An 18,971-nucleotide genomic window follows, 5' to 3' on the forward strand; every position below is an offset into this window, starting at 1 on the left:
GCCCACTGTTGGGTAGGGACTGTCTCTATATGTTGCCAATTTGTACTTCCCAAGCGCTTAGTACAGTGCTCTGCACATAGTAAGCGCTCAATAAATACGATTGATGATGACCAGTGACCTCCATGACCTCCCCCAGGCCACGCTCAAGTCAGAGCGACTTGGCCCTGATTAGCGTTCATCGCTAGGAAGGACGTTCCCTCGGGATTTCGGGCTGGCGGGCAGCTGGGCTTGCCCTCCACCGCAAAACTTCAAAATAATGATAGAACAGTCTGCAAATAAGCAGGGACCTGTGGCAGTACAAGGATGCTTAAAAAGGAATTTGCGCAGAGTATCCGGCTTCTGAAGAATCGTCCGGTAACTCGTACGCTTTCGAATTCATCCAACAGTTGATTTCACTGAGCGCTTTATCATCATCATCATCAATCGCACTTATTGAGCGCTTACTATGTGCAGAGCACTGTACGAAGCGCTTGGGAAGTACAAATTGGCAACATATAGAGACGGTCCCTACCCAACAGTGGGCTCACAGTCTAAAAGGGGGAGACAGAGAACAAAACCATACTAACAAAATAAAATAAATAGAATAGATATGTACAAGCAAAATAGAGTAATAAATATGTACAAACATATATACATATATACAGGTGCTGTGGGGAAGGGAAGGAGGTAAGATGGGGGGGATGGAGAGGGGGCGTGGATTAGTGCTCTGACTTGTGGGCAAACAAAATAAGTGAGGATAAGGACTCGGGGTCACGGCGAATCAACGATCCGGCGGGAAAGGAAGTCCAAAACGCTTATCTTTCAGGCAGGGCTGCCCATCCTCTTTGATCGCGTCCTACCTGTTTGAGCCGAAACTGCTTGCAGATTTTGGCGTTCTCAACGTGGACGGATTTGGCTGGCCGGTCATTTCTCCTGGAAGTCTTCTTCTTGAGGTTCACGTAGCTTTCGTTCTCCACCACCATGGGTCCTGGCCCTTCGTCCTCCTCTTCCTCCTCCTCGGGTTCCGACTCTTTCTTGACTTTAGAGACACAAAGAAATGTTGTTAAGAACGACCTCTTTCTTAATGAGAAGAAAAACACCCTTAAACAATGTAATAATATTGATGATGGCATTTATTAAGCGCTTACTACGTGCAAAGCACTGTTCTAAGCGCTGGGGAGGTTACAAGGAGATTAGGTTCTCACAGTCAATCCCCATTTTACAGATGAAGGAACTGAGGCCCAGAGAAGTGAAGTGACTTGCCCAAAGTCACACAGCTGACAATTGGCAGAGCCGGAATTCGAACCCACGACTCTTTCCACTGAGCCACACTGCTTCTCACGGGGGCTTGTACTTCCCAAGCGCTTAGTACAGTGCTCTGTTCGAACCCATGACCCCTGACTCCAAAGCCTGTGCTCTTTCCACTAGAACCACACTGCTTCTCACGAGGGCTTGTACTTCCCAAGCGCTTAGTACAGTGCTCTGCACACAGTAAGCGCTCAATAAATACGATTGAATGAATGAATGAGGGGAAATTTTATTGTTGCAATATTAACCTGTCACGTCACTCTGATGCTACTCCTTATACCGCCTGGTCCTTACCCCACCTTAATCCTTCCACAAAATAAGGTTCACGAGAGTTTTTATCACATAGGTCTTTAAGCATCGATGGGGCTCAATTAAATCTAATAGCTCAAAATTTTAGCATCGGCGGGGGTAAACAAGGCTAGATCGTGTACGGTCATTGTAACAGCAGCTGGGGAAGAAAAAAGGAAAATATCACTTTTGAAGTCCGGCCGGACACATTCATTTGATAGTTAGTTGTTTTGGTGAACATGCTGCTAAGTGATTTCCCATAAAATCAGAAATATATTCAAAATTAGACATAGTCATCTCAACTTTTTCAAAAGATCCGAAGCCAATTAATTCAGTTAAATTGATCTGTAGGGCAAATTAAGGAAATACTTTCAGGGAAAGCATTCCAGGTTTCCGTACCAGAGGCCGCGAAACTGGTTTCTCGAACCCAGTCTTCAAAAGGTAGCAAAAAGTATACCCACTTTGCTCACAGACTTACTGCGGCAAGAAAACCAAATGTCTTGTCCAAGAAGAGGTAACGAAACCTATGGAAGACCTGGGAAAATGCATCAATTGTCATTAAATCCACTGCTCTAAGGATTCCCAAAGAATGGTACACCTGAGACGTAACATACCGTCCGGCACCCGACTGGAAACAAAGGAACTCTGCGGAATCACCGGTTTGCGACTCGCTGCTACGCTCGTTTTGGGAAGCGGAGGAACCGTCGGCGCGCGGTTGACGGGAGGAAGGCTGTACTTGTGATGGGTATTTGTTAGTAACTTCACCATTTCAGATTCGTCCTCTAAAAACGTTATCAAGGAATAAACGACCGGTTCCGAAGTCTCGGCAAGCGTCAAGGCCTTCTCGTAGAGGAACTCGGAAATGTGTAAACGGCAAGCCAGAGGTAGGTTCTCGTTGGTAGAATAAAATGCCACCAGGGGAGCCTGGAAGGGATATTTGCTGTTCTTGGAAAATCGAATTTCCAGCTCGTATAAAAAAGAGGTGTCGCCATTCGACCTAAGATGAGCATCGTCTGCAAAGCCTTCCGCTCTTCCGGCTGGCTGCTTCGGGGGCGTTTCGTGCTTGAATTTGCATTTCGGTCCAAATCTGCAACTGCCTTGAAGGTAAAATTTACAGATTTCGCCGGAAACTTGCTTGGCCACGTCTCTGGCACTTTCCCTTTGCTTCGCCTTGCTGACTTTATTCGTTAGATACCCCAGCTCCAATCCAACTGTCCACACTTGGTTCTGAATCCTCTCGACAAATTTTTCCCCACAGATGGACCGGAGGGCAAACGCCTCTTCCCGTCTCTGTTCCAGGCACTCGGCCTGACTGACGCAGACGGCTGCCTCAGAGATCTTCATCCTCTCCGCGTATCTTTCCGAAAAGCACTGCAAGAGCAGGTGTTCCAACGACGCGCCCACGTCCCCATCACAGGACCTCAGGGCGGCCTGGCAGCGCTCGGCGTCGAAACCGTATCTAGGGGACAGAACACGGCACGGAAACTTGAGAGGCATGGCTTCTGTAAAACCAGACTGCCGTGAATGCATTCGGTTCCTTCGACTGGGGCGGGGGTGGCAGGGAGAAAGGAGGACTCCCTCCTAATATTTAACAGAAAATTACTGTCCTCTCCCTCCTCGCAAAGCCTTACTGAAGGCCCATCTCCTCCACGAGGCCTTCCCTGACTAAGCTCTCCTTTCCTCTTCTCCCGCGTCCTTCTGCGCCACTTTGACTCGCTCCTTTTATTCCCCTTCCCAGCCCTGCAGCACTTACATACGTATCTATAATTTATGTATTTATATTAATGTCTACCTCTCCCGCTGGACTGTAAGTTCGCTGTGAGCAGAGGATGTGTTTATTGCTCTACTGTACTCTCCCAAGAGCTTGGTACAGTGCTCTGCACATAGTAAGGGCTCAATAAACATGATTGACTATTTTGCTCTGCACATAGTAAGGGCTCAATAAACATGATTGACTATTTTGCTCTGCACGTAGTAAGGGCTCAATAAACATGATTGACTATTTTAATCTCCAAGTCGGTTCAGCATTAAAAGATTAGCACAGGAAGTTTTCTGAGGTCTTTCAATCAATCAATCAATCGTATTTATTGAGCGCTTACTGTGTGCAGAGCACTGGACTAAGCGCTTGGAAAGTACAAGTTGGCAACATATAGGGACAGTCCCTACCCAACAGTGGGCTCACAGTCTGAAAGGGGGAGACAGAGAACCAAACCAAACATACTAACAAAATAAAATAAATAGAATGGATATGTACAAGTAAAATAGAGTAATAAATATGTACAAACATATATACATATATACAGGCGATATACATATATACACGTGGTAAATCCATGGAGGCTTTCCATCACTGAGCCTCCTGACCAATCAATCGCCCCCTCTCCATCCCCCCCATCTTACCTCCTTCCCTTCCCCACAGCACCTGTATATATGTATATATGTTTGTACATATTTATTACTCTATTTATTTATTTATTTTACTTCTACATATCTATCCTATTTATTTTATTTTGTTAGTATGTTTGCTTTTGTTCTCTGTCTCCCCCTTTTAGACTGTGAGCCCGCTGTTGGGTAGGGACTGTCTCTATATGTTGCCAATTTGTACTTCCCAAGCGCTTAGTACAGTGCTCTGCACACAGTAAGCGCTCAATAAATACGATTGATGATGATGATGATGATGAGACATAAGGGTCACAATCAAAATGGGGGGTTTTCAGTACAGGACGGGCCCACCTGCCCACAAGGAACTGGTCTGAAGTCACTGAATCATTGCAGAAAGGCTTTAAAGAGGTCACAAGCTAAAAAGGGGCTCCGAATCACAATTCCTTTAGGACATACTGGGACAGAACTCCAAAGGCTTAGGGTCTCAGTCAAACGAACCGCTCGGTTTTCGGAAATTTGCTCCAGTTTCTATTTAGGGAGGCGGATAAGTAGCCTACTTTCGAATTGGATTTTGGGAATACGGAAGCCCCCGCAATCACAAGAGGAGCTAGTCGCCCACAGAGGATGAAGTGTGGCATGCTCCTCTCCCTCAGCTCCTAACCCTCTTCCTCCTCTTCCCTCCCTGACATCACTGCGGCTCCTGGTACAGTTGAACTAATCTACTGCCCGTCCTTCCTGCAATACCCGCGATTGGAAAGTTCCCCGGAGAGGATGGGCGGACTCCCTTCGGTGTTATCAGCCGCTGACCGTTTTTATATTTTTAAATAAATGAGAAGCAACGTGGCCTAGTGGATAGAGCTCGGGCCTGCGAGTCAGAAGGACCCGGGTTCCGATCCCGGCTCTGCCACTTCATCATCATCATCATCATCAATCGTATTTATTGAGCGCTTACTATGTGCAGAGCACTGTACTAAGCGCTTGGGAAGTACAAATTGGCAACACATAGAGACAGTCCCTACCCAACAGTGGGCTCACAGTCTAAAAGGGGGAGACAGAGAACAAAACCAAACATACTAACAAAATAAAATAAATAGGATAGATATGTACAAGTAAAATAAATAAATAAATGAAAAGAGTAATAAATATGTACAACCGTATATACATATATACAGGTGCTGTGGGGAAGGGAAGGAGGTAAGATGGGGGGGATGGAGAGGGGGGTGAGGGGGAGAGGAAGGAAGGGGCTCAGTCTGGGGCCTTCTCTGCTGTGTGACCCCGGGCAAGTCACTTCACTTCTCTGGACCTCAGTTACCTCATCGGTAAATCAGGGATTCAGACTGTGAGCCCTATGTGGGACACGGACTTGGTCCGGCCTGATTAGCTCGTATCTACCCCAGCGCTTAGTACAGTGCGGAGCACACAGTGCAAAAAACACTAGGAAAAAATGCCAAAAAGGGTTCACCTGGAAAGCTTCTGAATGGCAAAAGGCGAAACCTCAAATTCTGGGATTCGGGGTTCCACGGGGGCAAAGCCAGCACGGTCCAGGCGAGCGTGATCGGGAACTCGGGAAGTTTCCTGGCTGGCTGACCAGTTCGGCTCATCGTCGCAATAGTCGGACTCCTCCTCTTCCTCCTCGTCCTCTCCTGAAGCCCCCTCTCTGTCAAAAGAAACGGTCACACGCTATTAGAGCTTCACTCGCGCCACAGCTCGTTTCAGACCCCAACGGGTTTTCTGAACCATTTAAGCAAAGACCTCATCGGCTCGTAGGAAAAAAATCATAAGTCAACCTGGTTTGGCTTAGGGGAAAACAGGCCTTACTAATCTGACCGCCTTTTCTGAAGGATCGCTCAACAAATATGTGGATTGAGGGGACCTAGGCTACACACATGCTGCCGCGTTCAAGAGGCCCCCCCTAATTTCGTAGAGATGATGTAATGACGAGATTGAAGGGAGTGTTTTGTCTTGGATGAGAAGGGGCTAAAAGGCAGGAACAGAGGGGAGGGTGAAACAGCCTTTTTTTTAGGATAGAGAGGTGTAACTACTGGAGTTTTCCTGCGATCGGTGCTGGAGCCGGTTCTGCTTGCCATCTTCAGTGATGTGCGCTTAGTACAAGCGCTTAGTACAGTGCTCTGCACATAGTAAGCGCTCAATAAATATGATTGATGATGATGATGTGGAAGAGGACGCGGCAGTGAAATAGGCAGGTAGGGACTGTCTCTATATGTTGCCAATTTGTACTTCCCAAGCGCTTAGTACAGTGCTCTGCACATAGTAAGCGCTCAATAAATACGATTGATGATGATGATGACGAAATCTCAAAATCCGCAGATACTAAACTCTCGTGGCTAGCGGGGTTCCACGGCAGGACTACCTCGTCGAGTTGAATGAGTAGACTGAAAAACGGCAGATTCAACGCGCCGGGCAGGCCAAAACGGTCAACTGATTGCCGGGCGGCATCGGGATGGGCAGGGAAAAACAACCAAAAGCAAAGGTTTCCCACTCTATTAAAACATGGAACTCACAATCAGAATACTGTGTGCAGTTCTGGGCCCCACATCTTAAAGATTCACTAGAGCTGGAGAAAGTACAGTCCATGAAGTTGCACTTTGTGGACCTCCACAACTACCACCTAAAAGTCATTTGAGCCCACTGTGGGACCGTCTCTATATGTTGCCAACTTGTACTTCCCAAGCGCTTAGTACAGTGCTCTGCACACAGTAAACGCTCAATAAATACGATTGAATGAATGAATTTTGGGCTCTCTTTCACCTTCGCAAAATCTTGTCTGAAATATTCTGCCACAAAAGAGTGGGTTTTCTCCCTAAAAATCTCTGAAACGTGGCTCTGTACACGTCTCCCCATTCCTCAGAAATCTCCAATGGTTGCCCACTCCTCTCCGTGTCAAGAAGAAACTCCTGATCATCATTTTGAATTGCATTTTCCAACTGCTTCAATTGCACTTTCCAAGCACTGAGTAATAATAATAATAATAGTGGCATTTATTAAGCGCGTACTATATGCAAAGCACTGTTCTAAGCGCTGGGGAGGTTACAAGGTGATCAGGTTGCCCCACGGGGGGCTCACAGTCTTCATCCCCATTTGACAGATGAGGGAACTGAAGCACAGAGAAGTGAAGTGACTTGCCCAAAGTCACACAGCCGACAAGTGGCGGAGCCGGGATTTGAACCCACGACCTCTGACTCCAAAGCCCGGGCTCTTTCCACTGAGCCACGCTGTAGTACAGTGCTCTGCGCACAGAAGTGCTCAATAAATACGACTGAATGAATTTTGAAGATCTAGACTGTAAGCACCTCCTCTAGACTGTTAATAATAATAATAATGATGGTGTTTGTTAAGCGTTTACTACGTGCCAAGCACTGTTCTAAGCACTGGGGAGGATACAAGGTGACCAGGTTGTCCCACGTGGGGCTCACGGTCTTCATCCCCATTTTACAGATGAGGGAACTGAGGCCCAGAGAAGTTAAGTGACTTGACCAAAGTCGCACAGCTGACGGTTGGCAGAGCCACTGTTAACCCACTGTGGGCAGGGAACGTGCCGACCAACTCTGTTATATTGTACTCTCCCAAGCGCTTAGTACAGTGCTCTGTACACAGTAAGTGCTCAATGAATACCTTGGATTGATTGATCAAAGGCACTCAATTAGCTCTCTCCGCTGGGGTGGAATGCCTTTTCTATCTGCTAAACCGATTCCCTTTCACGTTCCTCCTACAACTCTTCGGGAGGAGTTTTGTGAAACAATTTCAGAACACAAAATGGCAGTGGCCTGGAAGAAAAAACTGAGTTGCAACGTTATCCACTCAATCGTATTTATTGAGCGCTTACTGTGTGCAGGGCACTGGACTAAGCGCTTGGGAAGGACAAGCTGGCAACATTACCCGAAGGTCTTGCCAAATATAGAAGGTTTAAACAAGGCAGCTGGAAAAATCGCCATGAAAGCAAATACATTTGTCGTCAACTAGCCCACCATTTCGACTTCTCATCGCAGCAGGTCCAGAAGACATTCACTGCACTCACAATATTTCTTCCCTAACAAATGTAATTTCTTTAAAAGTACACTTATTTTTGCAGTAAATATCTGTCTTATACCTGCAATTTGCTTATTTATATTATCATCACCATCATCAATCGCATTTATTGAGCGCTTACTGTGTGCAGAGCACTGTACTAAGCGCTTGGGAAGTACAAATTGGCAACATATAGAGACAGTCCCTACCCAACAGTGGGCTCACAGTCTAAAAGGGGGAGACAGAGAACAAAACCAAACATACTAACAAAATAAATAGAATAGATATGGACAAGTAAAATAAATAAATAGAGTAATAAATATGTACAAACATATATCCATATATACAGGTGCTGTGGGGAAGGGAAGGAGGTAAGATGGGGGGATGGAGAGGGGGACGAGGGGGAGAGGAAGGAAGGGGCTCAGTCTGGGAGCCCCTTAGTGTCTGTCTCCTCCTCTAGACTGTAAGCTCACTGCCGGCAGGGAATAGGTCTGTCTATTGTTACACTGTACTCGCCCAAGCGCTTAGCACAGTGGTCTGCACACAGTAAGCACTCAACAGATACGATTGAAAGAATGAAGTAGGAATGACTGAAAACGGGCTGAGATAAAGCGAACTAACTCGGATCCAGGCTCCAGCTCCTGTCCCTGGAGCTCCCGGAGAAGGGCTTTCACTTTCTCCTGATTTTCCGAAGTCATGTGGAGGGTCTGCAGGGGGGTCTTGGCCTCCGGCCTCCGTTTGGGTTTTTCGCCTCCTCTCTTGTTGGCACTGTTGCTGGGTCTAAAAGGAAAAAAAAGAAGAAAAATCGCACTTTCGATCCGAATTGGCGACTGCCTTGAAGGTAAAATTTACAGATTTCGCCGGAACACGTCTCTGGCACTTTCTCGTTGCTTTGCCTTGCTGACTTTATTCGTTAGATGCCCCAGTTCCAATCCAACTGTCCACACTTGGTTCTGAATCCTTTCTACAGATTTTTTCCCACGGATGGACTGGGGAGCAAGAGAGACGCCTCTTCCCGTCTCTGTTCCAGACACTCGGCCTGACAAAGTCACCGTCTTCTAGGCTGCGAGCCCACTGTTGGGTTGGGACCGTCTCTATATGTTGCCATCCTGTACCTCCCAAGCGCTTAGTACAGTGCTCCGCACACAGCAGGCGCTCAATAAATACGACTGAATGAATGAATGACACCCGTTCTTCCAAAAGAAAACAAATCTCAAGGGCAGGAAGGCGAAGAGGAGGAAGCCAGCCAAACGAGCAGGCCTCCGCTCGATTTAATAATAATAATAATAATAATGACATTTATTAAGCACTTACTATGTGCAAAGCACTGTTCTAAGCGCTGGGGAGGTTACAAGGTGATCAGGTTGTCCCTCGTGGGGCTCACAGATTTAATCCCCATTTTCCAGATGAGGTAACTGAGGCCCAGAGAAGTGAAGTGACTTGCCCCAAGTCACCCAGCTGACAACTGGCAGAGCCGGGATTTGAACCCATGACGTCTGACTCCAAAGCCCGGGCTCTTTCCTACTGAGCCACGCTGCTTCTTGATTTGACGGAGACACGATGGACACCATAGGTGCCTGAACCTTGGAGCGTTTGGGAATTCACTGAACGATAATTCCCAAGTAGCATTCGGATTTGGGCCCGTGGGACCCTCAATAAAGACCTATTTTGTTGTTGTTGTCCAGCGCTTAGGACAGGGCTTTGCACATAGTAAGCGCTTAATAAATGCCATCATTATTATTATTATTTATGGTTTTCGCTCCGTGCCGGGCACTGTACTAAGCACTGGGTAGATGCAAGCTGATCAGATTGGACAAAGTCCCAGTTCCACAGTGCTTTGCACATAGTAAGCGCTTAATAAATGCCATCATTATTATTATTATTTGACAGATGAGGTAACTGAGGCACAGAGAAGTGAAGTGACTTGCCCAAAGTCACACAGCTGACAATTGGCGGAGCCGGGATTTGACCTATGACCTCTGACTCCAAAGCTCGCGCTCTAATGATGATGATGACGAGGGTAGAAGCAGTGTGGTTCAATGGAAAGAGCCTGGGCTTTGGAGTCAGAGGTCACGGGTTCAAATTCCGGCTCCGCCAATTGTCAGCTGTGTGACTTTGGGTAAGTCACTTCACTTCTCTGGGCCTCAGTAAAATGGGGATGAAGACTGTGAGCCCCCCGTGGGACAACCTGATCACCTTGTAACCTCCCCATTCATTCATTCATTCAATCGTATTTATTGAGTGCTATGTGCAGAGCACTGTACTAAGTGCTTGGGAAGTCCAAGTTGGCAACATATAGAGACGGTCCCTACCCAACTGCGGGCTCACAGTCTAGAAGGGGGAGACAGACAACAAAACAAAACGTATTAACAAAATAAAATAGAATAAATATGTACAAATAAAATAGAGTAATAAATCCATACAAACTTGTACCTATCTATTCTATTTATTTTATTTTGTTAGTATGTTTGGTTTTGTTCTCTGTCTCCCCCCTTCTAGACTGTGAGCCCACTGTTGGGTAGGGACTGTCTCTATATGTTGCCAACTTGTACTTCCCAAGGGCTTAGTACAGTGCTCTGCACACAGTAAGCGCTCAATAAATACAATTGATTGATTGATATACATATATACAGGTGCTGTGGGGAGGGGAAGGAGGTAAGGCAGGGAGATGGGGAGGGGGACAGAGCACGGGACAAGGCGGGAGGGGACTTGTCAGCTGTGTGACTTTGGGCATGTCACCTCAATTCTCCCCAGCGCTTAAAACAGTCCTTTGCACATAGTAAGCGCTTAATAAATGCCATCATTATTGTTATTACTATTTGTTAAGTGCTCACTATGTGCCAAGAACTGTTCTAAGCACGGGGGTAGATACAAGTTAATCAGGTTGTCCCACGTGGGGCTTCCAGTTTTAATCCCCATTTTACCGATGAGGTCACCGAGGCACAGAGCAGTTGAGTGACTTGCCGAAGGTCACACAGCAGACAGGTGGCGGAGGAGGGGTTAGAACCCACGTCCTCTGTCTCCTAAGCCCGTGCTCTATTCACTAAGCCGGGACGCTTCTCAAACAGTTCCAAACAGTTGTCATATCCTCTTAGACTGTAAGCCCACTGTTGGGTAGGGACGGTCTCTATACGTTGCCAACTTGGACTTCCCAAGTGCTTAGTACAGTGCTCTGCACACAGTAAGCGCTCAATAAATATGATTGATTGATTGATTGATTGATATCCTTTTAGACTGTGAGCCCACTGTTGGGTAGGGACCGTCTCTATATGTTGCCAACTTGGACTTCCCAAGTGCTTAGTACAGTGCTCTGCACACAGTAAGCGCTCAATAAATATGATTGATTGATTGATTGATTGATATCCTGCCTTGACTACTCCAACCCTTATTTCCCTCTGCCGTCTGGCTCATTTTTCTACAAAAGAGTTCAGTTCGTGTCTCCCCATCCCTCCAGAACCTCCAGGGGTTGCCCGGCCACCTCCGCATCAAAAAGAAACTCCTTATCATCTTTACAGCGCTCAGTCTACTCGCCCCCTTCTACCCTACCTTGCTGATTTCCTACTATTCATTCATTCATTCAGTCGTATTTATTGAGCGCTTACTGTGTGCAGAGCACTGGACTAAGCGCTTGGGAAGGACAAGTCGGCAACGTATAGAGACGGTCCCTACCCAACAGCGGGCTCACGGTCTAGAAGGGGGGAGACAGACAGCAAAACAAAACATGCGGACAGGTGTCATCAGAATAAAGAGAAGTAAAGCTAGACGCGCATCATTAACAAAATAAATAGAATAGTAGATATGGACAAGTAAAATAAATTGAGTGATAAATCTGCACAGTAAATCTGGGCAGTAATAAATCTGCACAAACATATATACAGGTGCTGTGGGGAGGGGAAGGAGGTAGGGCCAGGAGGATGGGGAGGAGGAGAGGAAAAAAAGGGGGCTCAGTGTGGGAAGGCCTCCTGGAGGAGGTGAGTTCTCAGTCATAATAATAATAATGGCATTTATTAAGCACTTACTATGTGCAAAGCAATCAATCAATCAATCAATCGAATTTATTGAGCATTTACTGTGTGCAGAGCACTGTACTAAGCGCTTGGGAAGGACAAGTTGGCAACATAAAGAGACGGTCCCTACCCAACAACGGGCTCACAGTCTAGAAGGGGGAGACAGACAAAACAAAACACGCAAGTCAAGTCATCAGAACAAACAGAAGTAAAGCTAGACGAGCACCATTAACAAAATAAATAGAATAGTAAATATGTACAAGTAAAATAAATCGAATAATAAATCTGTACAAACATATATACAGGTGCTGTGGGGAGGGGAAGAAGGTAGGGCTGGAAGGAGGAGAGGGCAAAAAACGGGGGCTCAGTGTGGGAAGGCCTCCTGGAGGAGGTGAGCTCTCAGTAATAATAATAATAATAATAATAATAATAATAATAATGGCATTTATTAAGCGCTTACTATGTGCAAAGCAATCAATCAATCGTATTTATTGAGCGCTTACTGTGTTCAGAGCACTGTACTAAGCACTTGGGAAGGACAAGTTGGCAACATATAGAGACAGTCCCTACCCAACAGTGGGCTCACAGTCTAGAAGCACTGTTCTAAGCGCTGGGGAGGTTACAAGGTGATCAGGTTGTCCCACGGGGGGCTCACAGTCTTCATCCCCATTTTCCAGATGAGGCGACTGAGGCCCAGAGAAGTGACTTGCCCAAAGTCACACGGCTGACAGTTGGCGGAGCCGGAATTTGAACCCATGACCTCTGGACTCCAAAGCCCGGGCTCTTTCCACTGAACCGCGCTACTTATGTACATCTCCAAATTGCATCTTTATGTCCGTCTCCCCTAGACCGTAAAATCTTTTTGGATGGGGAACGTATCTCCCGACTCTGTGGTACTGTAGACTCCCAAGTGCCAACTTGTACTTCCCAAGCGCTTAGTACAGTGCTCTGCACACAGTAAGTGCTCAATAAATACGACTGAATGAAGTACAGTACTCTGCACACAGTAAGCACTCAATAATAATAATAATAATGGCATTTATTAAGCGCTTACTATGTGCAAAGCACTGTTCTAAACGCTGGGGAGGTTACAAGGAGATCAGGTTGTCCTACTGGGGGCTCACAGTCTTCACCCCTATTTTACAGATGAGGGAACTGAGGCCCAGAGAAGTGAAGTGACTTGCCCGAAGTCGCACAGCTGACAAGTGGCGGAGCCGGGATTTGAACCCACGACCTCTGACTCCAAAGCCCGGGCTCATTCCACTGAGCCACGCCGCTTCTCAGGGGAAGACCCTGAAACCCCAAATCCTCCCATTATTATGGAAGAGTATTACACTTTGCTTTTACGTATTTCACTGACTCTCTGCCATATCTGCCAATCCCTCTAAAACACACACACACACAATAAATGGCATTTCAAGCATTTCACATAACTTGCTCAATCAAAAATAGGCAAAGAAACAGAATCGCGATGTGACTTTAACCGCCTGAAGGGCCAAAATTTACGGAATGAAAACCCAGAAAATCATAATGACCTGGATGAACTCCTTGCTTCACTAAAGATGCAGAAATCATCGCCGTCGTCCCAGATCTTGCTTGATCCTTTTTTACCGCCACCTCCTCCACCGCTGGCTTGCGGTTTACTAGAATGACTTCTTCCTCGCCCTCTTCCTCCTCCTCCGCCACCTCTGCTAGATGACCCTTTCCCACCTCCTTTGTTCGGCTTTCCTTTCCTCCTCACCGAGGAGCTCATTTTCACCTGTGGGGAACAAAAAAACAAATAAAGGATCACATCACTTCTGAGCTGAGTCACCCGTCAAAGTTAGTTCACATTTATACCATCAATCTGAAATACTTTAAAAGGAAACATGGGCTATTTTCGTGATCTCCGATTTTTAAAAAGCATTTCACCTTAGCGCAAACTGAGAAAATGTCTGGTGAGCCTTGCCGGCTAGATGGCTTTTATAATAACCATTTATTAACAAATGCATTCATCCGCCACGTAAGAAAGCGGTTTCTCTTCTGGTTATAAAAAGATTGAATAAAGTCCAACGTGACTGAGCAATTCCAATACTGAAGCTGACATGAGAACCATCACCACATAAACATGTTTTGTTTCTAGACTGTGAGCCCGCTGTTGCCAACTTGTATTTCCCAAGCGCTTAGTCCAGTGCTCTGCACACAGTAAGCGCTCAATAAATACGACTGAATGAAGAAACATCAATCGGTGGTATTTATTGGGTGCTGTGGGCAGAGCCCTGTACTAAGTGCTTGGGTGAATACAACATAACCGACCACTTCCCTTCCCACAATGAGCTTGCCTTCATTCAATCATTCAATCATATTTATTGAGCGCTTACAGTCTAGAGGAAGAGACAGACAGTAATATAAATGAATTAAGGATATGTACATAAATGCCGTGGGATAGGGTTGGGGAGATGAATAAAGGGAGCAAGACGCAGAAGGGAGCGAAAGAAAAAAGGTCTTAATCAGAGAAGGCTTCGGGGAGTAGGTGGGTCTTCAATAAGGCTTTGAAGAGGTGGGGAGTAATTCATTCATTCAATCGTATTTATTGAGCGCTTACTGTGTGCACAGCACTGGACTAAGCGCTTGGGAAGTCCAAGTTGGCAACGTATAGAGACGGTCCCTACCCAACAGCGGGCTCACAGTCTAGAAGGGGGAGATAGACAACAAAACATACTAACGGAATACAATAAATAGAATAAATATGTACAAGTAAAATAGAGTAATTGTCAGATATTCATTCAATTGTATTTATTGAGCGCTTACTGTGTGCAGAGCACTGTACTAAGCGCTTGGGAAGTACAAGATATTCATTCATTCATTCATTCAATTGTATTTATTGAGCACTTACTGTGTGCAGAGCACTGTACTAAGCGCTTGGGAAGTACAAGATATGAGGAGGGAGGGCATTCCAGGCCAGAGGCGGGACGTGGGCAAGAAGTCAGTGGCGAGACAGACGAGATCGAAGTACAGTGAGTAGGCCAGCATTACTCATTCATTCATTCATTCAATCGTATTTATTGAACGCTTACTGCATGCAGAGCACTGTACTAAGCGCTCGGGAAGTACAAGTTGGCAACATATAGCATTAGAGGAGCAAAGAGGGAGGGATGGGTTGTAGGAGGAGATTAACCAGGTTGGGGCAAGGTAAGGGGTTTCTGTTCGATGCAGCGGTAGATGGGCAACCACTGGAGATTCCTGAGGAACGGGGAAACCCGGACTGAAAGTTTTCGTAGAAAAATGAGCGGCGCAGCGGAAGGAAGAAGTATGGACCGGAGTGGGGAGAGACAGGAGGCCGGGAGATCGGCAAAGGAGGCTGACGCAGTAATCGAGGCAGGATAGGATAAATGCTTGGATTAATATGGTAGCAGTCTGGATGGAGAGGAAGGAATGTTGTGAAGGTTGAACTGACAGGATTTGGGGGCAGACTGAACATGTGGGGTGAATGAGAGAGAGGAGTCAAAGGTTCATTCATTCATTCATTCATTCATTCATTCATATTTATTGAGCGCTTACTGGGTGCAGAGCACTGTACTAAGCGCTTGGGGAAGTCCAAGTTGGCAACATAGAGAGACGGTCCCTACCCAACAGCGGGCTCACAGTCTAGAAGGGGGAGACAGAGAACAAAACCAAACACATTAACAAAGTAAAATAGAATACACATGCACAAATAGAGTAATAAATTCGTATAAACATATATACAGGTATGTATATGCAGGTATATACATATATAAAGATGACACCACGGTTACGTGCATTTGAGACATGAAGGGTGGTGATGACATCTACAGTGATGGGAAAAACATATCTTACCGTCCCCTCTCCCCACAGTTCCAAGGCTCAAAGCTATCCTAAAGATGGGAATCCTGGGTCAATCAATCAATCAATCGTATTTATTGAGCGCTTACTGTGTGCAGAGCACTGTACTAAGCGCTTGGGAAGTACAAGTCGGCAACATATAGAGCCGGTCCCTACCCAACAGCGGGCTCACAGTCTAGAAGGGGGAGACAAAGAACAAAACACACTAACAAAATAAAATACATAGAATAAATATGTACAAATAAAATAGAGTAATAATACGTACAAACATATATACAGGTATGTATATACAAGTGTATACATATTTAAAGATGACCCCAAGGTTATGTGCATTTGAGACACGAAGGGTGGTGATGACATCTACAGTGATGGGAAAAACATAACTCACCATCCCCTCTCCCCACAGTTCCAAGGCTCAAAGCTATCCTAAAGATGGGAATCCTGGGTCAATCAATCAATCAATCGTATTTATTGAGCGCTTACTGTGTGCAGAGCACTGTACTAAGTGCTTGGGAAGTCCAAGTCGGCAACATATAGAGACGGTCCCTACCCAACAGCGGGCTCACAGTCTAGAAGGGGGAGACAGAGAACAAAACAAAACATATTAACAAAGTAAAATAAATAGAATAAATATGCACAAATAAAATAGAGTAATAAATTTGTATAAATATATATACAGGTATGTATATACAGGTGTATACATATATAAAGACACCACGGTTATGTGCATTTGAGACATAAAGGGTGGTGATGACATCTACAGTGATGGGAAAGTCAGGGTAAAATTGACTAAACTGTTCCTCTTTCTTTGCTGATTTTTCAAGACCCATGTGAAACTTTCTAGAGAATCATCACCATTATTAAATAGCTGGACTTGATGACCTTCTTGAAATGTGGTACTGTTTTTGATTCCACAGTATTTAAGTATTTTTTCCTCTCCCCTTTTTCCTTTCCTCCTCCCCATCCCCTCCACGCAGCACCTTCATATATGTTTGTACAGATTTATTACTCTATTTTACTTGTCCATATTTACTATTCTATTTATTTTGTTAATGAGGTGCATTTAGCTTTAATTCTATTTGTTCTGACGACTTGACACCTGTCCACGTGTTTTGTTTTGTCGTCTGTCTCCCCCTTCTAGACTGTGAGCCCGCTGGTGGGTAGATACCTTCTCTATATGTTGCCAACTTGTACTTCCCAAGCGCTTAGTACAGTGCTCTGCACACAGTAAGCGCTCAATAAATACGACCGAATGAATGAATGTCCCGAATCTCACCGTCGGAACAGGAAGCTCAACTCGACTCCCACCGGAAAGATCCTAGACAATCCGTTGTCCAAAGCCTTCACAGCTACAGATGTAGCCAGGCTCAAGACATTAAAAAATTACGTGAAAATTTTCCCGACGTAAAACCTGAGAAATAAATTTAACACCGAGTGCTTTCGTTTTCAAAAGAGCACTTTCAGAGAAGCCGCGTGGCTCAGCGGGAAGAGCCCGGGCTTTGGAGTCAGAGGTCATGGGTTCAAATCCCGGCTCCGCCACTTGTCAGCTGGGTGACTTTGGGCAAGTCACTTCGCTTCTCTGGGCCTCAGTTCCCTCATCTGGAAAATGGGGATGAAGACTGTGAGCCCCACGTGGGACAACCTGATCACCTTGGAACCTCCCCAGCGCTTAGAACAGTGCTTTGCACATAGTAAGTGCTTAATAAATGCCATTATTATTATTATTATTATCAGTGGGGGTACGTGGGAAAAGAGTGCTCTGTGACCTTGGGCAAGTCACTGAACTTCTCTGGGCCTCAGTTCCCTCATCTGGAAAATGGGGATTAAGACTGTGAGCCCCACGCGGGACAACCTGATCACCTTGGAACCTCCCCAGCGCTTAGAACAGTGCTTTGCACATAGTAAGCGCTTAATAAATGCCATTATTATTATGATTACTATCAGTGGGGGTATGTGGGAAAAGAGTGCTCTGTGACCTTGGGCAAGTCACTGAACTTCTCTGTCCCTCAGTGCCCTCATCTGTAATAATAGGGATTAAGACCGCGAGCCCAAGTGGAACATGGGCTGTGTCCAACCTGATTAGCCTGGATTCACCCCAGCGCTTAGTACACTTCCTGACACACAGTAAGCGCTTACACACCCTAAGAAAAGTTTACAATTGAACGAATGAATACAAGCAAACCAGGTTGGACACAGTCCCTGTCCCACGTGGGGCGCCCAGTCTCAATCCCCATTTGACAGATGAGGGAACCGAGGCCCAGAGAAGTGAAGTGACTCGCCCAAGGTCACACAGCAGACAGGTGGCGGAGCTGGGATTAGAACCCACGACCTGCTGATTCCCAGGTCTTTGCTCTAACCACTACTCAATGCCGCTTCTCTAGCACCCAATCCCTTCGGCGTCACCCTGATTTGCTCCGTTTGCTCTTCCCCCTCCTAGCCCCAAAGCACTTATATCTATATATATATCTATATATATCTATATATTATATATCTAATATCTATATATTATATATATTTTATTTATATATATTTGCCATTTTATTTATCCTTTGCTCTCCCCCAGCCCCAAAGCACTTAATATATATTTATTTTATTATATATATTTTATTTATGTCATTTTTTTATCCCTTTGCTCTCCCCCAGCCCCAAAGCACTTATATATATATATATTTTATTTATATATGTCATTTTATTTATCCCTTTGCTCTCCCCCCAGCCCCAAAGCACTTATATATATATTATATATATTTTATTAATATATATTTGTCATTTTATTTATCCCTTTGCTCTCCCCCCAGCCCCAAAGCACTTATATATATATATATATTCATTTTATTATATATATTTTATTAATATATATTTGTCATTTTATTTATCCCTTTGCTCTCCCCCCAGCCCCAAAGCACTTATATATATATATATATATATATATATATCTATCATTATATATATTTGTCATTTTATTTATCCCTTTGCTCTCCCCCCTGCCCCAAAGCACTTATATATGTATATATTAATTTTATTATATATATTTTATTTATATATATTTGTCATTTTATTTATCCCTTTGCTCTCCCCCCAGCCCCAAAGCACTTATATATATATATATTTCATTATATATATTTGTCATTTTATCCC

General features: G+C 45.2%; 1 protein-coding gene across 1 annotated transcript in view; it reads right to left on the reverse strand.

Moving 5' to 3' along the window:
- DHX57 (DExH-box helicase 57) overlaps positions 1 to 17,161 on the reverse strand; it is a 90,750-nt gene extending 73,589 nt beyond the window's left edge. Inside the window, exons 1-6 of the mRNA XM_038756095.1 lie at positions 17,110 to 17,161; positions 13,526 to 13,749; positions 8,605 to 8,763; positions 5,420 to 5,614; positions 2,181 to 3,034; positions 840 to 1,009 (exon numbers count right to left, since the gene is read on the reverse strand). Coding sequence (XP_038612023.1) covers positions 840 to 1,009; positions 2,181 to 3,034; positions 5,420 to 5,614; positions 8,605 to 8,763; positions 13,526 to 13,743 — 1,596 coding nt within the window. The 5' untranslated portion in view covers positions 13,744 to 13,749; positions 17,110 to 17,161. The remainder of the gene's footprint in view (positions 1 to 839; positions 1,010 to 2,180; positions 3,035 to 5,419; positions 5,615 to 8,604; positions 8,764 to 13,525; positions 13,750 to 17,109) is intronic.
- Positions 17,162 to 18,971: the final 1,810 nt, after the last annotated feature.

Source organism: Tachyglossus aculeatus, chromosome 1 (assembly GCF_015852505.1).
Source record: "Tachyglossus aculeatus isolate mTacAcu1 chromosome 1, mTacAcu1.pri, whole genome shotgun sequence".
NCBI classification, from domain to species: Eukaryota; Metazoa; Chordata; class Mammalia; order Monotremata; family Tachyglossidae; genus Tachyglossus; species Tachyglossus aculeatus.